The sequence below is a fragment of the Euprymna scolopes genome, chromosome 39 (genome assembly GCF_053919585.1).
Source record: "Euprymna scolopes isolate OS-2025 chromosome 39, ASM5391958v1, whole genome shotgun sequence".
Classification (NCBI taxonomy): domain Eukaryota; kingdom Metazoa; phylum Mollusca; class Cephalopoda; order Sepiida; family Sepiolidae; genus Euprymna; species Euprymna scolopes.
The window spans coordinates 45,846,542-45,870,533 of record NC_136520.1 but is presented as its reverse complement, the minus strand read 5'-3'; the positions used below and the strand labels follow the sequence as shown (position 1 = coordinate 45,870,533).

At 29.9% G+C, this 23,992-nt stretch overlaps 1 protein-coding gene across 1 annotated transcript in view; it reads right to left on the bottom strand.

Moving 5' to 3' along the window:
- Positions 1–4,690: 4,690 nt before the first annotated feature.
- LOC145263776 (SAP domain-containing ribonucleoprotein-like) overlaps positions 4,691–23,992 on the bottom strand; it is a 56,458-nt gene continuing 37,156 nt past the window's right edge. Inside the window, exons 8-10 of the mRNA XM_080120829.1 lie at positions 20,262–20,333; positions 11,211–11,336; positions 4,691–5,049 (exon numbers count right to left, since the gene is read on the bottom strand). Coding sequence (XP_079976955.1) covers positions 5,008–5,049; positions 11,211–11,336; positions 20,262–20,333 — 240 coding nt within the window. The 3' untranslated portion in view covers positions 4,691–5,007. The remainder of the gene's footprint in view (positions 5,050–11,210; positions 11,337–20,261; positions 20,334–23,992) is intronic.

Here is a 23,992-nt window from a genome sequence, read left to right as displayed (position 1 = left end):
ATGTTCTCAATACAAATCAAATTTAAATAATAAACTTAAACAGAACACTTAAAACAATCCTCTCACTATAAACAATAACTAACACTCCACTATTTAATAAAATCGATTTTCTTTAATGCAAATGACGCCAACTCTTAATCGTATACTTTGCAAGAACTATACTATATATAGGAATAAATGAAACATTAAAGAAATTAGAGTTTTGTATATATTAATCAAATTGTGAACAAACAAATAAACAGACAGTAATACGAATTTATATATATATATATATATATATATATATATATATATATATATATATATATATATTATATATATATTTACTAGCAAAAGTACCCGTCGTTGACTGGGTTCAAAAACAGCCAACAGAAAATGGACTCTGATTTATTAAAGTACGATAGGTTATGAAAAGAAAGGGTTGTAAAGAGATAGCTTCGAATTCGGGGGTATCAAAACCAAAGCAAAATATGATAAAAGTAAAAATAAAATAGATAAACCCCATAATTTATTATATCATACTTGTTCACACTGAAACACTTATCACAATATTCTGTGGATCTATATTAAAAAACCTTGTTAAACTTTGTGACATATTTCCATTCTATGGAGGTCAGGTGCGAACGAACACCCCATAATTTTATTATACCATATTTCTTCAAACTGAAACATAATTATCAAAGTATACTTACGCAGATAGATATGAAAAGTCTTTATTAAAGTTTGTGCCTATTTCCATTCTATGGAGGCCAGGCGCGAACGCAGACTCCACAATTTTATTATACCATCGTTATTTAAGTTAAAACATACTTATTAAAGTATTCTTATGTACATCTATATCAAAAACACTTGTAAACTTGTTTTTTTTTGTAATTTTTTTTATTTCCATACTTTGTGGACCAGGCGCGAATGCAGACCCCACAATTTTAATGAACCACTGTTCTGCCAGATCAAACGTACCCATTCCTGTGTCTCGATACATCTATCATTATATGTAATCAGTTTTTTAAAATAGTCAACCATATAGGAGCCTATTCGTGACCAGACACACACATTCAGCTTTATATTATAGATATATATTTATTTTTATTTACAAGAAGTGAACCGTTTAGAAAAAAAACAATACACATATGCACATGTTTCAGTTTCTCTATTTATTAAAATATAATATTTATGCGTATTTTATGACTGGGCAATATCAGGCGGCCTGCTAGTATTAAAATAAATTAAAAGAATTAGATAATACTTACTTTTCATTGATAAATTAATATTATTATTTCTACTAACCGATAAGGGCACCATTGTTTTTGTTTTTAGTGTGAACTATTTCTAATAGAGTACATTTAAAGCAATGGAAATTATTTGTCTGACTTGCTACTCGTTTTTCGTTTTCACCTCATCAATTAATATCCTTTGGTCCGTGGGATAGAAAAGATATAGCAAGAGACCTTGCTCAGATAGATGAGGATAAGAGAGGAATGAGGTATGGTTAAGAGGGATTATACTGACACTTGGTCAAGAAAAACAGATGTCCATAAAACTTTGTCCATCAGATTAAAATGTTTCAACGAACGGAAAATATAAACCTGCTAATAGAATTTCTACATACAACAATAGAACATTTTAACCACTAGACGACACACTGTATATATCACAACATTTAAAGAGACATCTGTTAAATAGATGCTGTTTATATACACTCACCTTGATACATATTTTTTTTTTTTTTTTTTTTTTAAATCAAACTTTTACAAAAATTGCAAACTTCGTCTGTTTGATAGAGCGTTGGTTTTATCGCATCAAATTGCTAAAATTAAAGCGTAAGAAATTGGATTTTAAAGCTTAAAGTGTAAGAAATTGGAGTTTTAAGCGTAAGAAATTGGAGTTTTAAGCACAAGAAATTGGAGTTTTAAGCACAAGAAATTGGAGTTTTAAGCACAAGAAATTGGAGTTTTAAGCACAAGAAATTGGAGTTTTAAGCACAAGAAATTGGAGTTTTAAGCACAAGAAATTGGAGTTTTAAGCACAAGAAATTGGAGTTTTAAGCACAAGAAATTGGAGTTTTAAGCACAAGAAATTGGAGTTTTAAGCACAAGAAATTGGAGTTTTAAGCACAAGAAATTGGAGTTTTAAGCACAAGAAATTGGAGTTTTAAGCACAAGAAATTGGAGTTTTAAGCACAAGAAATTGGAGTTTTAAGCACAAGAAATTGGAGTTTTAAGCACAAGAAATTGGAGTTTTAAGCACAAGAAATTGGAGTTTTAAGCACAAGAAATTGGAGTTTTAAGCACAAGAAATTGGATTTCTAAGCACAAGAAATTGGATTTCTAAGCACAAGAAATTGGATTTTTAAGCACAAGAAATTGGAGTTTTAAGCACAAGAAATTGGAGTTTTAAGCACAAGAAATTGGAGTTTTAAGCACAAGAAATTGGAGTTTTAAGCACAAGAAATTGGAGTTTTAAGCACAAGAAATTGGAGTTTTAAGCACAAGAAATTGGATTTCTAAGCACAAGAAATTGGATTTCTAAGCACAAGAAATTGGATTTTTAAGCACAAGAAATTGGAGTTTTAAGCACAAGAAATTGGAGTTTTAAGCACAAGAAATTGGAGTTTTAAGCACAAGAAATTGGAGTTTTAAGCACAAGAAATTGGAGTTTTAAGCACAAGAAATTGGAGTTTTAAGCACAAGAAATTGGATTTTTAAGCACAAGAAATTGGAGTTTTAAGCACAAGAAATTGGAGTTTTAAGCACAAGAAATTGGAGTTTTAAGCACAAGAAATTGGAGTTTTAAGCACAAGAAATTGGAGTTTTAAGCACAAGAAATTGGAGTTTTAAGCACAAGAAATTGGAGTTTTAAGCACAAGAAATTGGAGTTTTAAGCACAAGAAATTGGATTTCTAAGCACAAGAAATTGGATTTCTAAGCACAAGAAATTGGATTTTTAAGCACAAGAAATTGGATTTTTAAGCACAAGAAATTGGAGTTTTAAGCACAAGAAATTGGAGTTTTAAGCACAAGAAATTGGAGTTTTAAGCACAAGAAATTGGAGTTTTAAGCACAAGAAATTGGATTTCTAAGCACAAGAAATTGGAGTTTTAAGCACAAGAAATTGGAGTTTTAAGCACAAGAAATTGGAGTTTTAAGCACAAGAAATTGGAGTTTTAAGCACAAGAAATTGGATTTCTAAGCACAAGAAATTGGAGTTTTAAGCACAAGAAATTGGATTTCTAAGCACAAGAAATTGGAGTTTTAAGCACAAGAAATTGGATTTCTAAGCACAAGAAATTGGATTTTTAAGCACAAGAAATTGGATTTTTAAGCACAAGAAATTGGAGTTTTAAGCACAAGAAATTGGAGTTTTAAGCACAAGAAATTGGAGTTTTAAGCACAAGAAATTGGAGTTTTAAGCACAAGAAATTGGAGTTTTAAGCACAAGAAATTGGATTTCTAAGCACAAGAAATTGGATTTCTAAGCACAAGAAATTGGATTTTTAAGCACAAGAAATTGGAGTTTTAAGCACAAGAAATTGGAGTTTTAAGCACAAGAAATTGGAGTTTTAAGCACAAGAAATTGGATTTCTAAGCACAAGAAATTGGAGTTTTAAGCACAAGAAATTGGAGTTTTAAGCACAAGAAATTGGAGTTTTAAGCACAAGAAATTGGAGTTTTAAGCACAAGAAATTGGAGTTTTAAGCACAAGAAATTGGAGTTTTAAGCACAAGAAATTGGATTTCTAAGCACAAGAAATTGGATTTCTAAGCACAAGAAATTGGATTTTTAAGCACAAGAAATTGGAGTTTTAAGCACAAGAAATTGGAGTTTTAAGCACAAGAAATTGGAGTTTTAAGCACAAGAAATTGGAGTTTTAAGCACAAGAAATTGGAGTTTTAAGCACAAGAAATTGGATTTCTAAGCACAAGAAATTGGATTTCTAAGCACAAGAAATTGGATTTTTAAGCACAAGAAATTGGAGTTTTAAGCACAAGAAATTAGAGTTTTAAGCACAAGAAATTGGAGTTTTAAGCACAAGAAATTGGATTTCTAAGCACAAGAAATTGGAGTTTTAAGCACAAGAAATTGGAGTTTTAAGCACAAGAAATTGGAGTTTTAAGCACAAGAAATTGGAGTTTTAAGCACAAGAAATTGGAGTTTTAAGCACAAGAAATTGGATTTCTAAGCACAAGAAATTGGAGTTTTAAGCACAAGAAATTGGATTTTTAAGCACAAGAAATTGGAGTTTTAAGCACAAGAAATTGGAGTTTTAAGCACAAGAAATTGGAGTTTTAAGCACAAGAAATTGGAGTTTTAAGCACAAGAAATTGGATTTCTAAGCACAAGAAATTGGAGTTTTAAGCACAAGAAATTGGAGTTTTAAGCACAAGAAATTGGAGTTTTAAGCACAAGAAATTGGAGTTTTAAGCACAAGAAATTGGAGTTTTAAGCACAAGAAATTGGATTTCTAAGCACAAGAAATTGGAGTTTTAAGCACAAGAAATTGGATTTTTAAGCACAAGAAATTGGAGTTTTAAGCACAAGAAATTGGAGTTTTAAGCACAAGAAATTGGAGTTTTAAGCACAAGAAATTGGATTTCTAAGCACAAGAAATTGGATTTCTAAGCACAAGAAATTGGATTTTTAAGCTTAAAGCCTAAGAAATTGAATGTTAAAAACATAAATAAACGACGTGATAAAGATGTTTGTACTTCATATATTTTTTTTTTATTTTGTTTCTTTCATAAAAGTTGATTTATGTCTGATCCAAATGTTCAAAAGAAATGGTTTCATTTGCCATGATGATGTTTTAAAAGATGATGGAGAATGTTGAAATGGCAAAAATGTTCAGGCTGGGAGGTTTAAGAAATGTGTAAAGGGTAAAAAAAGAAGGGATGGGATACTCCGCAGAGCAACAGTGGGAGGGAATCGGAGTAAAAAGGAGAGAAAAAGGGGAGGGGGCAGATGATCCTTCGAGTGGTAACGATGTGGGGAAGTTGTCAGAAGCAGGACATCAGGACAGGCCGAATCTTTCTGCTCGTTTTCTCTTCTTTTCCTAAAAAGAAAAAAATATATACTTATACATTCATTGGCAAGGATGTATAGCATCGAAATAGATCCGATTTAAACAATAAATAAACTTGTTTATATAAACAGAAAAAAAAAAAGTGTCATTTTTAGCCTTCCAAACATATCCATTTATATATGGAATTTTTTATTTTTAATTAATATGCAGCGCTTCAAATATAGGTTACAATTTTCATTAATTCATTAATTTCATTAATTCAATTTGCATGGTTAATTCTCTATCTATATAAAAGCCAAGTACGTCCAAGGATGGAATACTGTTGCCATATCTGGGCAGGAGCTGCTAAAAACAGCCTATCCTGCCTTGACAGAATACAAAATAGACTTCGTGGCTTAGTGGGGGATGCCCTTTTCTCTACCCTGCAATCTCTCTCCCACAGAAGAGACGTTGCGAGCCTGTCCTTGTTTTATCGTTATTTCCATGGCAGATGCTCGTATGAACTCCAATCTCTGGTCCCTCCTCACCAATCTTTCACGAAAAACACCCGTCTAGCTGAATCCACTGTGAAAAATTTCCCCCACTCTATATCTGTGCCTAAATCAAAACGCGGATTTCATGAACAAAGCTTCTTTCTTAGAACGGCACGCCTGTGGAACTCTGTTCCGTCTGCCTGCTTCCCTCCGGACTACAACTTGGATGTCTTCAAGTCCAATGTTAACAAATTCCTAATGAACCGCCCCCTTAAGTAAACACTTCATCAAATCTCCACAATAACGTAATGTACTTGCAATAACCCTTATCCCCGAGTGGCTTCCGGGCCTTGATAAGTGGTGATCACTGTAAAAAAAAAAAAAAACGTTATCAAGATCCACTGGCTAACACTGTCGCTCACAGAATTACACTATGCGGATAAGGAAAAGGATAAAAAGAAACAGACTCTCTATTGATAAGAATGTATAGCATTGAAATATATGATTTCAACAATAAAAAAATTTGTTTATATATATAATAATAAAAAAAAATAAAAAAAACTGTTCTAAATGTGTCCATATATGTAATTCTTATTTTCATTTTTTTTTTCTTATGGGCTGACTCCCTCGGCTTTGCTCAGATGTCAAATACATTGAACATATATGTATACATATACTAGCAAGACACGCTATATTTCTACTTAGTGTATTATTTGGATGTTCTGATAACTGTTCTCATCTTGAATATTATTGCCACAATGTTTCGCTTAATGTAACCTTTGACATTCTTCAGGTGCATCTTGTCAAACTCAGGAACCTGCATAAAATTTTGAACAGAACATCTTAATTAAGGAGCATAGCATGTCTTCATTTCATCCATCAACTAAGTCCTAGGTAAGCTGCAATTGTATTTTAAGTGTCACTCACACAGAAGATTAAACCTTCAACCTCCAGAAAGTGTAACTTACAATTTCATCTCATCAAGTACTTTATCCACCATGTGTGTGTGTGTGTGTGAGAGAGAGAGAAAAACAGCACTAACCCTATTCAGAATAACCTGCTTCCTGCAAAGGAGGAAGTTTCATAGGAGCATGAAATTCACAAGTGGTCCCCAGTCGCATGTATATTCCCATTAGGGGAGATGACTACGTTAGGTTCTTGCAACTCTGGCAGGGAGGTGTCGACGTCCTCCTATATACATCACCTGGAATTCCTAATTGTTCACCCATTTTAGTTTATGGTATATATATATATATATATATATATATGGCAATCAAGCTACACAGAATATTCCGCGTTAGGATTCATCAGCCTACGTATTGAGCACTGCTAAAGTAAATACTTAAAGTTTACGCATAAACTTATACTTTCGTATATTAATTTATGTGAATAAATTAATTATATACCTATATATATATATATATCCGCTATGTCCACAAAAATATATATATATACATATATATATATTCGCCATGTCCACAAAAATATATATATATATATATATATATATATATATATATATCCGCTATGTCCACAAATATATATATATATATCCGCTATGTCCACAAATATATATATATATATATATATATATATATATATATATATATCCGCTATGTCCACAAATATATATATATATATCTCCGCTATGTCCACAAATATATATATATATATATATATATCTCCGCTATGTCCACAAATATATATATATATATATATATATCTCCGCTATGTCCACAAATATATATATATATATATATGCTATGTCCACATATATATATATCCACTATGTCCACAAAAATATATATATATATCCGCTATGTCCACAAAAATATATATATATATATATATATATATATATATATATATATCTCCACCATGTCCACAAAAATATATATATATATATCCGCCATGTCCACAAAAATATATATATATATATCCGCCATGTCCACAAAAATATATATATATATCCGCCATGTCCATAAATATACATATATATATATCCGCCATGTCCATAAATATACATATATATATCCGCCACCTCCATAAGTATATATTATCAACATTTTGTCGATGGGACAGAGGTTGAAGCTTTTTTATCTACAGAATTATTAAACTCTGTGGATCGTCCAGCCGTGCTTGCTTGAATCTACGATCAAGCGATGCCATCTTTTAACAAATGAGTGACAAGTGAATTTATATATATATATATATATATCTATATATATTTATAAAAGTGAGAATGTGTACGAGAACACTTCTCAACCTATATACTCAACGAATTTTTGATCTCCAGACTTGAAATTTAGTATATAGTGGATTCGGACGTGCAGAAAACTTTTTAATCGATTTTTATCTGGAAAAAAGGCCTGCTAACGAGTCAAAATTTGTGGGTCATTGGATTTTTATCCGTTTGTCATTTGTTTCATAAATGCGTCTGTGTGAATTATTCACATTATGTTAAGAATACGTAGGTTTGAAAACACTGTAATTTTAAAATTGTACCATTTTAGTCGATCAGATGACAGGGCTCTACATTGCGAGTGAAACAGTCACATTTGCGAGTGATTTTTCAAAGTGGCGACTAGAAATAATGAAACACTTATCTTTTGGCGATTGTATTTCTTTCACTGACAATCTTCCAAGGCTCACTACTGAATGAAAAATATCTTTTCAACTGTTGTTTTTTGTTTTTTTTTTGTTTGTTTTTTTAATAAAACGAACAAAGTTAAATTATTTAAACAATAAAAGTTTAATAGAACAATATACTTTTTAACAAACGCTGTTTAAATAAATATCTGAAGAAATTAGAATGTTTATACCTTCAAGTATCAACATAAAATTTGTTGTATATTTAGAATTACACTTATTAAAAAAAAAATCTTTCTGGTGTATATACTCATCACAGAACTAAAATATCATATACTAAAAATCATGTGGGTTTTGTTAGTAACTTTTCTATTTGGCTAGTAAACGAAAATATTTAGTTGCCTCAGGTCAACTAAAGATAAGTTTGTCTGTAGAGGCCTGGATAACAATTTGATTTCAGAACAATTCATTTTACAATGCATTAAATTGAAACATTTTATCTTAGCGACAGTAGATTAGTAATTAATCAACAACTTTGTTGGACTATCTCATGTTAAAATGGGTGTGAAAGGTGATGGTCAAACATGAAAAGCCCAAGCCTATTGGAAGCCTCCATTCAGTTTCCAAAGACAATGGATATCCACTGTAAGAGTAGCTGCACATGTAATTATAAGGCAAGGGTTGCCCAATCCCCAACCACACCTCTCCTGAGTCGGCACTGCTTGAGTCCAGTGGCAAGGAGAAGACCAGGACGACTGGAAACAATGCTGAGATAAGCAGAGAGCACATACAGCACCTGGAATTCCTAAATAGTCATCCATTCCAGTACCAACCACTACAAGAGACGATCTACCAACACCTTCTTGAAAACAGTCTGAAGGAAGGAGATAACTTCAAATAATTTAAACTTGCATGATTTTAAAATGCAATTTTTAACATTGGAGAAACTCAAATTCGCTTGAAAATGATTTTTTTTTAAATAAAACCACTTGATCAATTTATGTGATTTTTGGAATATAATATTTTTCTCTGAATACAGGTACATACATCATGCAGATTTTTGTTTCTTTTTGTTTTTAATATTAGGGGGATTCTGGACAAGGACACAGTATTGTTCTGTAAATGAAATTTCATGAATAAGGTAGGCGGTGCCACTACACTCTAACAGCAAAATTCAAAATTTTTAGTACTGAATTTCAAGGCAAACCAATGGTCTCTACTTAATCGTCATGTCACAGTAATGAATATATCCAAAAATTATGAAAAACGATAAGGGAGTAAAAATATTAAAGAAAACATTTTTTGATGAAAATTAGCAAAAATAAAATGTTTGGCTTAAAAAATAAATCACTGGAGAGTTCTAAATGTAAGCAAATAGCGTGTAACTATTGCCAATTTGTTTTAATAAACTGTGCGTTAACAATTATAAATATGAGTTAGTTGCCTGTTTTTAGCATAACTGAATTACGTCCCTTGTTATGTCATATCTTCCTAAAGAAATATGGCAAGGGTTTTTTTTTTACAATAAAGATTGAAATTGTTTTTTTAAATAATGCAGGAATATTTAAGTACTTCTGACACGCCAATTAAGTAGATATCATTGCTTTTAGATGAAGTTGATACAAAAAATCAGTAGATACCATTGCTGTTTTTTTTTTGTTTTTTGTTTTTTTAAATCGATATTTTCGTTTTCTGACTTTCACTATTATAGTGTAGTAGAATAAGGTAAAATTCTCAGTTGTCTCCCTTTATTAAAATACCAGCTGGCTTGCTATCACATTTCAAAGTCTTCTACTTGAAACATTAATCATTAAACATTTTATTCATAACTTTGTCAAACACAAAACAAAATCTTTCTCATCCATATAAACATGAGCAGTTTGTCAATTCAATAGAAATTCATCTTTTTAAATGTGCACAGACAAAAAAGAAAAATCAATTTTGTGTTCTATGCATTCATCGGACTATTGTTCTCATCTTGAGTGTCATTTTCACGTTTCAGTTGATGTAACCTCCGACTTTCTTCAGGTGTATTTTATAAAACTTTTCTTTCTTTTTTTTTTTTTTTACATAGGCATCACCACATCATCAAGGCCAAGAGGCCACTCGACGATAAGGGTTAAAGAGTGTACAGTAGAAATTGGACAATATAGTAATATTGCCAATTTGTTTTAATAAACTGTGCGTTAACAATTATAAATATGAGTTAGTTGCCATGTTTTTAGCATAACTGAATTACGTCCCTTGTTATGTCATGTCTTCCTAAAGAAATATGGCAAGGGTTTTTTTTTACAATAAAGATTGAAATCGTTTTTTTAAATAATGCAGGAATATTTAAGTACTTCTAATCGTTAGTAATTGAAACTCGGTAAATTTGTTAAGTGGAACGGCTCATCAAGAACTTGTTTACGTTAGACTTGAAGACAGCCATATTGTAGTCAGCTGGAAAGCAAGAAAACGGAAGACAATTCCACAGGCGTGCAGTTCTAAGAACGTTCTTGAATGTTTCTGTCGAACTCAGGAATTTAAATGGAACCCTTTATTTACTTCACGGGAGTAGCATTCTCTCATTCTGTCAGCCATGACTGCAAGGACCCGTGGTGCAGTGGTTAGAGTTCTTCGAAAAATCAATTGTAAAAGTTATATTCTCTTGAAGGTTCAATTCTCATTGTAGACGACCAAAAAATACAATTACGAATTACTTAGGACCTCTATCCAGTCATGATTTACAGAATGAGAGCATACTACTTCCGTTAAGTAAATAAATGGTTCCATTCAAAATTCTGCGCAAATTCCCGAGTTTGACAAAAACATTCCAGAGTTCAACAAGATACACCTGAAGAAGGTTGGAGCTTACATTGACCAAAATCTTGTGTAAATGACACTCAAGATGAGTACAGTAGTCCGATGAATCCAATACGATTAACCAATCCTCATCTCAAAAATTCAGGAACGTAGAAATCAATTTGCTTTTTCATAGATTTCAACTTGTTACAAATCAAGTTTGTCCTTCTAAAGGAAGGTACATTCGAACACAAATGCTACATATTTGTTCTGGAAAAAAATTGTAAGACAAACTATTTGTTATATTAAAATAAAATTAAAACTAAAGACAAAAGATAGAATTACCTCAACTTCTTCTATACTTTTGGTACTGGCCAGAGTGGGAGTTGTTGCTGAGGTCGGATTCGAAGTGGGCCCAGTGATTTGACCAAATCTTTGTTTTCTTTTACGAAGTTTGTCTTCATCTTCCAACTGTTAACAAAAAAGAAAAATATAAATGCATGATCAAAAATTAGTTTACTTTAGTTTCTGTAACAATGACTCAAACATGAAAATACTGTGTTCATTTTGATTAATAGACCAATATTTTTTTCCTTCTTTTCAATAGACCAATATTATTTTTCTTCTTTTCAATAGACCAATATTGTTTTTCTTCTTTTCAATAGACCAATATTATTTTTCTTTTCAATAGATCAAATATATTCTAGTCTTTCTAAAGGGAAATAACTTGTACTTTCTTTATTTAGAGTTATTCCTTTCTTCTTTTCAATAGACCAATATTATTTTTCTTCTTTTCAATAGACCAATATTATTTTTCTCCTTTTCAATAGACCAATATTATTTTGCTTCTTTTCAATAGACCAATATTATTTTGCTTCTTTTCAATAGACCAATACTGTTTTTCTTCTTTTCAATAGACCAATATTGTTTTTCTTCTTTTCAATAGACCAATATTGTTTTTCTTCTTTTCAATAGACCAATATTGTTTTTCTTCTTTTCAATAGACCAATATTGTTTTTCTTCTTTTCAATAGACCAATATTGTTTTTCTTCTTTTCAATAGACCAATATTGTTTTTCTTCTTTTCAATAGACCAATATTGTTTTTCTTCTTTTCAATAGACCAATATTGTTTTTCTTCTTTTCAATAGACCAATATTGTTTTTCTTCTTTTCAATAGACCAATATTGTTTTTCTTCTTTTCAATAGACCAATATTGTTTTTCTTCTTTTCAATAGACCAATATTGTTTTTCTTCTTTTCAATAGACCAATATTGTTTTTCTTCTTTTCAATAGACCAATATTGTTTTTCTTCTTTTCAATAGACCAATATTGTTTTTCTTCTTTTCAATAGACCAATATTGTTTTTCTTCTTTTCAATAGACCAATATTGTTTTTCTTCTTTTCAATAGACCAATATTGTTTTTCTTCTTTTCAATAGACCAATATTGTTTTTCTTCTTTTCAATAGACCAATATTGTTTTTCTTCTTTTCAATAGACCGATAGTTTTTCTTCTTTTCAATAGACCGATAGTTTTTCTTCTTTTCAATAGACCAATACTGTTTTTCTTCTTTTCCATAGACCAATACTATTTTTCTACTTTTCAATAGACCAATACTATTTTTCTACTTTTCAATAGACCAATACTATTTTTCTACTTTTCAATAGACCAATACTATTTTTCTACTTTTCAATAGACCAATACTATTTTTCTACTTTTCAATAGACCAATACTATTTTTCTACTTTTCAATAGACCAATACTATTTTTCTACTTTTCAATAGACCAATACTATTTTTCTACTTTTCAATAGACCAATACTATTTTTCTACTTTTCAATAGACCAATACTATTTTTCTACTTTTCAATAGACCAATACTATTTTTCTACTTTTCAATAGACCAATACTATTTTTCTACTTTTCAATAGACCAATACTATTTTTCTACTTTTCAATAGACCAATACTATTTTTCTACTTTTCAATAGACCAATACTATTTTTCTACTTTTCAATAGACCAATATTGTTTTTCTTCTTTTCAATAGACCAATACTATTTTTCTACTTTTCAATAGACCAATACTATTTTTCTACTTTTCAATAGACCAATACTATTTTTCTACTTTTCAATAGACCAATACTATTTTTCTACTTTTCAATAGACCAATACTATTTTTCTACTTTTCAATAGACCAATACTATTTTTCTACTTTTCAATAGACCAATACTATTTTTCTACTTTTCAATAGACCAATACTATTTTTCTACTTTTCAATAGACCAATACTATTTTTCTACTTTTCAATAGACCAATACTATTTTTCTACTTTTCAATAGACCAATACTATTTTTCTACTTTTCAATAGACCAATACTATTTTTCTACTTTTCAATAGACCAATACTATTTTTCTTCTTTTTAATAGACCAATACTATTTTTCTTCTTTTCAATAGACCAATACTATTTTTCTTCTTTTTAATAGACCAATACTATTTTTCTTCTTTTTAATAGACCAATACTATTTTTCTTCTTTTCAATAGACCAATATTATTTTTCTTCTTTTCAATAGACCAAATATATTCTAGTCTTTCTAAAGGGAAATAACTTGTACTTTCTTTATTTAGAGTTATTCCTTTCTTCTTTTCAATAGACCAATACTATCTTTCTTCTTTTGAATAGACTAATATCAAATTTTAAGATTCACGTCGCCATGTTGATAAAAAGAACAAATAAGTCCACTATAATTCTAACTTGGGAGATCAGCCTTGTAATGGTAACAATTTCACATTAATTGCTTTAAATTGTTTAAAAATGTTCTTTATAAAAATAAAACTACTTGATCAACTTATGTGATTTTTTTAGAACATGACATTTTTGTTCTGTGACAGGTACATAAATCAAAGATTTTTCTGTAGTTTTATTTTTTAAATTAAGTTGAATTTTAAATAACAGCCAATTTTTTTTCATTTTTATTTCTAAATATAGTAGAACCCAGGGATACGGCACCCCTAGGGATATGGATTTTTCAGGTTACGATGTGGAATACAATGTTTTTTCTGGCCTCAGGTTACAGCATTTGCCCCACCTTATGGTGTTATTCATAATGTTATTTGATTATATACATGTATATTATATACTGTACTATATTTTGTTACTAACTTTTAATGCCGTATCCTAGGGTCCTACTGTAAATAAAATGAAAATCTGAAGAAAAAATAAAATAAACATGAAAAAAATAGAAAAATAATTGTCATATTAAACTAAAAAAAAAAAAAAAGTTATCTCCCTTGGTATGACGAGTTACCATCTTAAAGTAGCAATGGTAAATTGATCTTTTTCTGCTGAAAAAAATAGACCAAAAACTGACATTTTTATAAAACTTTACTTATATTTTAGCTATTTTTAAGGTTATATGAATGAAATTAGTATGCAAATAAAATTTAATCTTTCTTCTTTCTTATTATGTCATAGTTTGTCCAGTACAATTGTTTTGTTTTTTTTTTTTTTGCAGGTTGATTTGAATTATGTAATTATTTTATTAACAAAGGCATTTATGTTTCTGAACTTTTAACAAAGTTTAGTCCTGTTTTTTTTAATGTCTGTACCATTCACTGTTAATTAGTTCATTTTGAAAAATCATTCCATCTTGTAAAAAAAAAAAAGGTTATTTTTCAATTTGTTAAGCAAGGATAGAATTTTAATTTAACTTTTATAAAAACTTTCCAAGTTGAAAACATCACTTAATAAAATTATACAGAAATTAAATTTTACAAATTTACCATCGGATAAAAGAGTTTCCTCAAAAAATAATGAATCCTACTGATCTTATTTCACATTGCAAACGGCTCAACAATAAAAGAGTCATAGGTATACATTTTTTTTTTTCATTTTTGAGTAGATTAACGTTTTCAACGCGTGTAAATTTAAGACTCATTTCAACATTTCATGACATGCATTATAATAACAAAAGCATGTTGAATCTTTCTCTCTCTCTCTCTCTCTCTCTCTCTCTCTCTCTCCTTACTCTATTTCTTGTTTCTATAACTGTTTTCTTTCCTTTCTTTGTTTCTCTCTTCTTCGTACTTCATTATCCCTCTCTCTGTAGTCTCAATTTCTTTTTGAATAAATATTTACACCTTCATGCCAACTTTCCATGTTTAAAATTGTTGTGTTCAGAAATATTGGATAACATAGAACAAGTAGGCAAGCTCATTGTACTTTTTTAAACATAATTTATTTGTGGCAGAAACATTAAATTAATTACAGATGATATTGAATGCCGCGTTAGGGTTAGGTTACAGATGATATTGAATGTCCGGCAATGTCTGCCATGTTGCTTTTTCTTCCTCAAACTCACTAGTCTTTCTAAAGGGCAATAACTTGTACTTTCTTTATTTAGAGTTATTCCTCTTTTTATCGTTATTACAAATAATTAGACTTTTATTTTGAAAAATAGTTAAATGAAAAGTTTGTGTTCTATAGTTGATAACTCAGGATTCATCGGGTCATAGGTCGTCTACGATCTATTTTAACAGATGACATCATAAAGGATCTTCTTGGTATCTTCAACCAAGTGGTTGGTTAGGTGTGTCAGAAACTTTGTGAAAAATATTAATTCGACCCCTTGTCTTTCCAAGCTTATAACTACTCGAAAAATGTAATTCAAACCCTAACTTCTTTTTTCATTTAAAGGAGCAAGGACCAACGTTTTATTTAAAAAAAAAAAAAAAAAAACTATGTGATTTTAAAAAAAATAGGTTTTAAACTTCGGACTTTACAGGTAAATTTCTAAAAAAAACTTTTTTTTTTTTGTTTTAAATTTGAATATATTATTTATTGATCTTTTATCTTCAATTTGTGATATATACAACTTTGGTGAGTAAATTAATTATTTACTTTTTAATAGATGGGGGGAGGGGGCCTGAATGAATTCGGTCCCCTGTCTTTCCAAGCTTATAACTACTCGAAAATTCAAACCCTAATTTTTTTTTCAATTAAAGGAGCAAGAACCAAGGTTTCATTTCAAAAAAAAAAAAATTACAAACAATGTGGTTTTTTTTAAAAAAAAGGTTTTAAACTTTGGACTTTACAGGTAAAGTTCAAAAAAAACTTTTTTTTTGTTTTAAATTAGAATATATTATTTATTGATCTTTTCTCTTCAATTTGTGATATATAAAACTTTGGTGCATAAATTAATTATTTACTTTTTAATAGACATTTCAAAATAGGGAGGGGCGTGAATTTAAAAAAAAAAAAAACGTTTGTCTAAAATATTATATTCAGTTTATTGGAAAGAGCATAAAATTTCACATTGTCCCTGCAAATATCGTAAAAATAGAATCAATAGAAAAATTTTGATAGATTTTTAAAGTTTAAAAATTGAAAAATACTGAACTCGTAAAATTCAATTAATTTCATTAGTTTTAAAAAAAAAAAAAATAATATTTCTATTACTTTTAAAACAACTTTAATAGTTTATTTTGGAAGTATAATCCATAAAGAATATAAACAACCCACTTTTAAAAGAGAAATTACAAGTTTTTTATATTTTATTCGCAGTTTCATGTTGGGGTGTCAAAAATTCTGATACACCTAGTGGTTGGTCGTTTTCGTTTTACGGCATATCAACCTTTTTCAGGTTATTTAATGCCGAATCCAGTGATTTTGAAGAAAAATTTTTTAATAGAATATATTTTTTTTCTTTCAAGTCGGTTTCTATTTAACCCATAGTTGGGACCCTAACAGGTACTACCACTCCAGGCCAGAGTGGACCTGAGAGCAATGGTAATTAAAGGGTGGCTCCACACTCCCCAAAACCCGCAAGCGTGGGCCTCACCATCAGATATAGTTTAAGGTCATATCCAGGACTTCAACCAAGTGATGGAAGAATATGACATCTATATATAAAGTAGTAGCATTTGTGTGTGTGTGTGTACAATTCTCTTATAGCCCACACTATTCAACCGATCATAACCAAACCTGGAATGATGATGGTCCGCCACCTAGGGGTATATCACACCATTTATCAAGGTAAAAGTTGAAGTCATATTTAGTGCGGCTCTTATAACATTCACTTACTGCAAGAGGACCTGTGAAGTTGGTACTCGCGTGTATGGCAAAGTCCTATACAAAGCGCAGGTATCTTTGTTAGTATTCCTTATATACTGGCTACAAAAGAAACATTTAACCAAATTAAAGCTACATGAGATGAGTGAAACTGTGAGTAAAATCCTCCGATATAACGCTTAATAAGTACGTTTCATATTTACGTACTCGACATTTAACATTAACAAAGATTTATTAAAAATTAAAATAACACTTTTTAATAATCCTTTATTTCAAAAGTTATGAATGACTTCTTTTAAGCAAATTTTGAAGTATTGATGTCAATATCAGAAAGAAATTAGCTTTTCTTTTTTTTTTTTACATCAAAAATTAGTCAAGTATAAAAGTTTTATTTGTGTCTATAATTGGTAACTTTTTACATTTTTATTTGTATATCTTTAATTGGTAACTTTTTACATTTGTATATTTTTAATTGGTAACTTTTTACATTTGTATTTGTATATTTTTAATTGGTAACTTTTTACATTTGTATTTGTATATTTTTAATTGGTAACTTTTTACATTTGTATTTGTATATTTTTAATTGGTAACTTTTTACATTTTTATTTGTATATTTTTAATTGGTAACTTTTTACATTTGTATATTTTTAATTGGTAACTTTTTACATTTGTATATTTTTAATTGGTAACTTTTTACATTTGTATTTGTATATTTTTAATTGGTAACTTTTTACATTTGTATTTGTATATTTTTAATTGGTAACTTTTTACATTTGTATTTGTATATTTTTAATTGGTAACTTTTTACATTTGTATTTGTATATTTTTAATTGGTAACTTTTTACATTTGTATTTGTATATTTTTAATTGGTAACTTTTTACATTTGTATTTGTATATTTTTAATTGGTAACTTTTTACATTTGTATTTGTATATTTTTAATTGGTAACTTTTTACATTTTTATTTGTATATTTTTAATTGGTAACTTTTTACATTTTTATTTGTATATCTGTAATTGGTAACTTTTTACATTTGTATATCTGTAATTGGTAACTTTTTACATTTGTATATCTGTAATTGGTAACTTTTTACATTTGTATATCTGTAATTGGTAACTTTTTACATTTGTATATCTGTAATTGGTAACTTTTTACATTTGTATATCTGTAATTGGTAACTTTTTACATTTGTATATCTGTAATTGGTAACTTTTTACATTTGTATATCTGTAATTGGTAACTTTTTACATTTGTATATCTGTAATTGGTAACTTTTTACATTTGTATATCTGTAATTGGTAACTTTTTACATTTGTATATCTGTAATTGGTAACTTTTTACATTTGTATATCTGTAATTGGTAACTTTTTACATTTGTATATCTGTAATTGGTAACTTTTTACATTTGTATATCTGTAATTGGTAACTTTTTACATTTGTATATTTTTAATTGGTAACTGTTTATATTTGTATATCTTTAATTAGTAACTGTTTACATTTGTATATCTTTAATTGGTAACTTTTTACATTCGTATATCTTTAATTGGTAACTTTTTACATTTGTATATCTTTAATTGGTAACTTTTTACATTTGTATATCTTTAATTGGTAACTTTTTACATTTGTATATCTTTAATTGGTAACTTTTTACATTTGTATATCTTTAATTGGTAACTTTTTACATTTGTATATCTTTAATTGGTAACTTTTTACATTTGTATATCTTTAATTGGTAACTTTTTACATTTGTATATCTTTAATTGGTAACTTTTTACATTTTTATTTGTATATCTTTAATTGGTAACTTTTTACATTTTTATTTGTATATCTTTAATTGGTAACTTTTTACATTTTTATTTGTATATATATAATTGGTAACTTTTTACATTTTTATTTGTATATATATATATATAATTGGTAACTTTTTACATTTTTATTTGTATATATATATATATAATTGGTAACTTTTTACATTTTTATTTGTATATATATATATATAATTGGTAACTTTTTACATTTTTATTTGTATATATATAATTGGTAACTTTTTACATTTTTATTTGTATATCTTTAATTGGAAACTTTTTACATTTTTATTTGTATATCTTTAATTGGTAACGTTTTACATTTTTATTTGTATATATATAATTGGTAACTTTTTACATTTTTATTTGTATATCTGTAATTGGTAACTTTTTACATTTTTATTTGTATATCTGTAATTGGTAACTTTTTACGTATTTATTTGAATATCTTGAATGGATAACTTTTTATATTTTTATTTTATTAAGTTAAGCTTGCAATCACCTTCACACAAAACACAATGTTCAACTAACTTGAAATCATCATAACTCCAGTACTAATCACGAGACCAAAATAAATTTCATTTTTTATATCTTGCATATCTATAAAGCTTTTTAGTATATTGAAAGAAAAAAAATCAATTATTGATACCTACTTTAAGTAAAAAGAACTTGAAAATCAAGATGAGCAGTAATTTACATAAAAATTAATCTCCTTACTAAAAATTGAACCTAATTTTTTTTTTTAATAATCTGGAAATTTTGTGATTAATCAGTAAGCATTTCTAGTAATTAATGTTATGAAGGTTACAGTAAGCCACAATGATCAAGTAAGATTTATATCTATACTAGCGGGAGTACCTGGCATTGACCGGGTGTTTGGATGTGTAAAAGAAAAAAAAAAGTGTTAGTAGGCAGGCTCGGACCCACGAAGCGAAGGCGGAAAAGAAAGTGAAAGAAAACATATCTTACCGCTACGCTATGAAGCCATAGGAAGTGAAAAGCGATCAAATGAAGCAATGTCAATCAAAACATTGACTAATTAAGTGAAGGAGTTCACACAGATGCAGAAATGAACGTTGGCTCAAGGCCAGTTCAGCTTTCCGCCGTTTTATTTATTTATTACCCCACGATGTTGAGGAAAACCAGCTCACCACAAAAAAGGGAGTGTCCAAATGAATAGCAATTGTCTGATATCAGTGATCAAAGCTTATTGCTTTTGGACATCCCTGGAAAGAAAGCCAAGAATCCGCCTTTGCTTTCGATTAGTTTCGTATTTATATGAAAAACACAAACAAACTCCCGAAAGGAAAGAATAGCGTGAACTTTATAAAAGTCGCTCAAATAAAAGATAGAGAAGACCTTCGTTCGCAAATCGTAGACATTATAATCTAGGGAGTATATAAAAAGTTGTAAAAACATAGTAACCCTCCGGAGACCCCCCTTTCCCCCGAAAAAAGCCTTACTCAAACAAACAAAAACATGCATGTCCGTTTTGCCTTTTATATATATATATATATATATAAAGTTACCTTTGTGAGCGTGCTCGACACAACCGTTCCAAATCTTTCTGCACGTTTCTTTAGTCGATCAATGTCATCAGCCTGAAAATAAAAAACACACATTTAATATATATATATATATATATATATATATACTAGTAGAGAGACCTGACATTGCCTGGGATTGATGAGAGTCAATGAATGTTCCACACTTCTAATGCTTCTCTTGTCATCGAAATCAGTAAAAATTGCCCACTTTTTAATCAAATCGATTGACTGCCTGCTCTAGTCGGCAGTGACTTAGTTCACAATACATTGTAGTTCATATTGCACTGTAGAGAGCCTACTGTTTTTATAAAATTCATTTTATATATAATGGCTTGAAGTAAAGTTTAAACTGCAAAAGTCAAGTATTATGGTTCAATTGTGCTCTAAACTGAAACATTCATTTCAAACGTGCACCTGCCTTATCAAAGAACCTACTGTTGATTTTATACGACAGGCCCTTCTGTTTGTGCGGTGATAAAACTTTTCAAATGCACTTGCTTTGCTAGGCTGTATAAGGGTTTTAATTTTGGTCAAAATTAAACTGTTCCTTCTTAAAAACATTTTCTTGATTATTAAATTTAGATACTCATCAGAGGCATTCCAATACAAAAACTATCTAAGAACACTCCCAGAGTACATTTGTGTGAAATTTGTTTTAAAAAAATTAGCCCAGCCGTTTCAAAGTCCATAGGGAATAAAATCACACAGACAAATGCCTTTATACATACAAACAAATGGCTACACATAAGCATACATGTTTCAGCGAAAACCCAGTAAGGGAATCGCTTCGTCAGGCCAAGGACAACTAATTTGTTTGTAAACTAAATTCACTTATTTGGGCTCTGTCTAAACATTGAGCACTCTTTTGGGTGACACACTTATATATTTTGTTTTAAACAAACAAATAATTACTACCAATACAATATATATATATATACACACACATACATACTAGCAGTTCAGCTCGGCTTTGCTTGGGTCCTATGTACGGTTCATAACTTTATGTGCATATATATATATATATATATATATATATATATATATATATTAAAAAGTTTGACTTATGTCCAGGTAATCTACATCTAAAATTTCAAGTGTTTTGACCCAAAATTGGCTGAAGCAGCATAGCTCGTACAGAGCAGGCAGACTTAACCATTGTATCTCAATCAGTATCATTGCTTAACACGACAAAGAATTAACCAATTCCGGAAGAAATCATCAGGCTGCTGAACAGTTCATCCATCACCTGCTTGCCGTGACTTCACGTACCCTGATCATGGGATTAAATGGGTATTCAAACTTGCATAATGGTCTCCCAGTGGCTAATGGAAGGAAGGAGGCGCCTTACTGCTTCTGAGGGTAAAAGTGCTTCCATCCCGTCACTCTATAGAGCACCTAGTATTCCCAAATGGTCATCCATCTGGTATTGTAGCTTCACTTCAGTGATCTGGTGAGAAGTGAGGTGTTAACATGATTGTTGTATCCTATTATACTAGTGGAGGTACCCGGCATTGTCCAGGTGTAGAGAGCTGGTATAGTAAGAACCCCGGGATTGGGGGAGGGTTAAAAAAGTGGTAGTAGCGGGGTTCTTCCCCGGCACTCAGGTCAAGTAAGAAACCCGGGAGGGGGGGGGGATAAATTGGTAGTAGGCGGGGAGGAGAAACAACAGTAGGCAGTTTGGGCAGAGAGAGAAAAAAAAAAAAAAAAAAAAAGAAGTGGGAGTAGGCAGGCAGGCTCGAACCCGTAACGCGAAGGGGGAAAAGAAAGTGAAAAAAACGTAACGTCTTAGCCGATGTCTCCATGACCAAACCAGAAGTAGAGAGCGTTGAATTAAGCCTAGTCAATCAGAAAGAAAACGATGACTTGTGAAAATACTGATGAAAAAAGTGACCCCCATCCTTGTAAAAAGCGGCCACGTTTAGGGTGAAGGAATTAATGTTTTTAGCTAATTTTTTTATATTTGTCGTCCGAAGGACGCTGCTTTAAAACGATACCAATTTCGTCAGGATCCATTGCCTCTGCAGAAAGTTTTTCGAGACATACAAACACATTTTGCCTTTTATATATTAGACTAGCAGGGCTACCCGGCGTTGCTCGGGACCGTATAAACAATGAAAAAACAAAAGCAGATATTGAACATATGTTTTATTCTTAGGGGAGAGGAATCTTTCATCTCTATGTATTATTTGTTTTATCTACCCCCGGACTGGTATTGTTCATGTTTTATCCCTAGCATAGGTAATTTACAGCATGTATATGAAATTGTTTTACCTTAGGGAGAAGAGAACAGGTAATATACAACATAATGTGTCTATATTACATCCCTGGCAACGCCTAGAAACCAGCTAGAACATGTATTTCAGTCAATGTTTATTACATCCTGGGCTATTCCGGGAAACCAGCTAATCTCTATTTAGTGACTTGACCACCAAAATACCTCCCTAAGTGTGTCCTTTCTTTTGAACTTATTAGATATAGGTATCTAGAAATGTGTGTGAAATTTTGTTGAATGCATTGTTCACTATGATTTTCTTATTGTTCTACACAATATCAACTGCAGCGAAATAAAACAGTAAACTTAGTGTAGTGTTAGAATAAAGAGCAAAGGAAAAAATTAGAATCATATTCTGTAATTGCAAATCTAAATTTTGCTAGCGTGTACCAGTATTTGCCAGGTTGTGGAAATTTGGAATTTATAACGTATGTAGTGGCCTTTTCCTAGATACCTATTGCTAAAAATTATACTTTCATTTTGTTAGAAAAATCTCTCTTCGGATGCCCTGCATCATCCAAAATAAAAACAAATATTTTTATAATTGTTTCAGTACATTGCTACACATTGTGAAATTTGTTGACGTTTGTAAAAAAAAATCATGAATGTGCTTATATTCCAAAAAAGAAAATATCAGTGCACAGTATTGAAAGTGTTCGAGATTCAAAAGTCTGTAACATTTCTACTAACTTCATAAGATGTCATGTGAGAAACTGAATTGAATATCAAGACATTATCTGAAGCGTTTTTATTTTGGTATAACGTATGTGTTTACAGTGAACCGTAACTTTTAATAAACAGCTTGGTATGCAATGACATAGGCTAAGAATCTTAGACAAAATATATATAAATTGGAAAAATGTGTGAACAAATGAAAAAAAAAAATGATCCGCTCCACTTGATGACATCAAGCACAGTAATATTTTAGTGAAGAAAATATGAAATTGATGTTCAGTGATTAGTTTGGATGAATGAGAAAATGTAATTGTTTGATGCATAAAAAATAACTCATTTGCTGTATTTGATATTAAGCAGCAAAATATAGTGATTTGAATATTAAGGAAAACATCAAATCAGATTATGTAAAAAAAAAAGATGAAATTAGAAAATATATATTTTCTGTTTATGAGTTTTGCCAATCAAAATTTTGTGGCAGAAATTGGGTGATTACCATGCAATTTTATTTTGATAAAATTCTTAAATTATTTCAATGTTTATTATAATTTCTTAGTAGTGACTTGTTATCATCAAAATCCGCCCCAAAGAGTGTCCTTTCTTTTATTAGGTATCAGAATAGGTATCCAGATTTCTACTTCTATACAAATGTGATATTTCGGATCTGTAGATAAACAATTTGTTGCATATATAAGCTGAGAATTGTTCTCTCTCATTCTCTCTCTCACACACCCACACATTCTCACTTTTATAGATATAATAGATA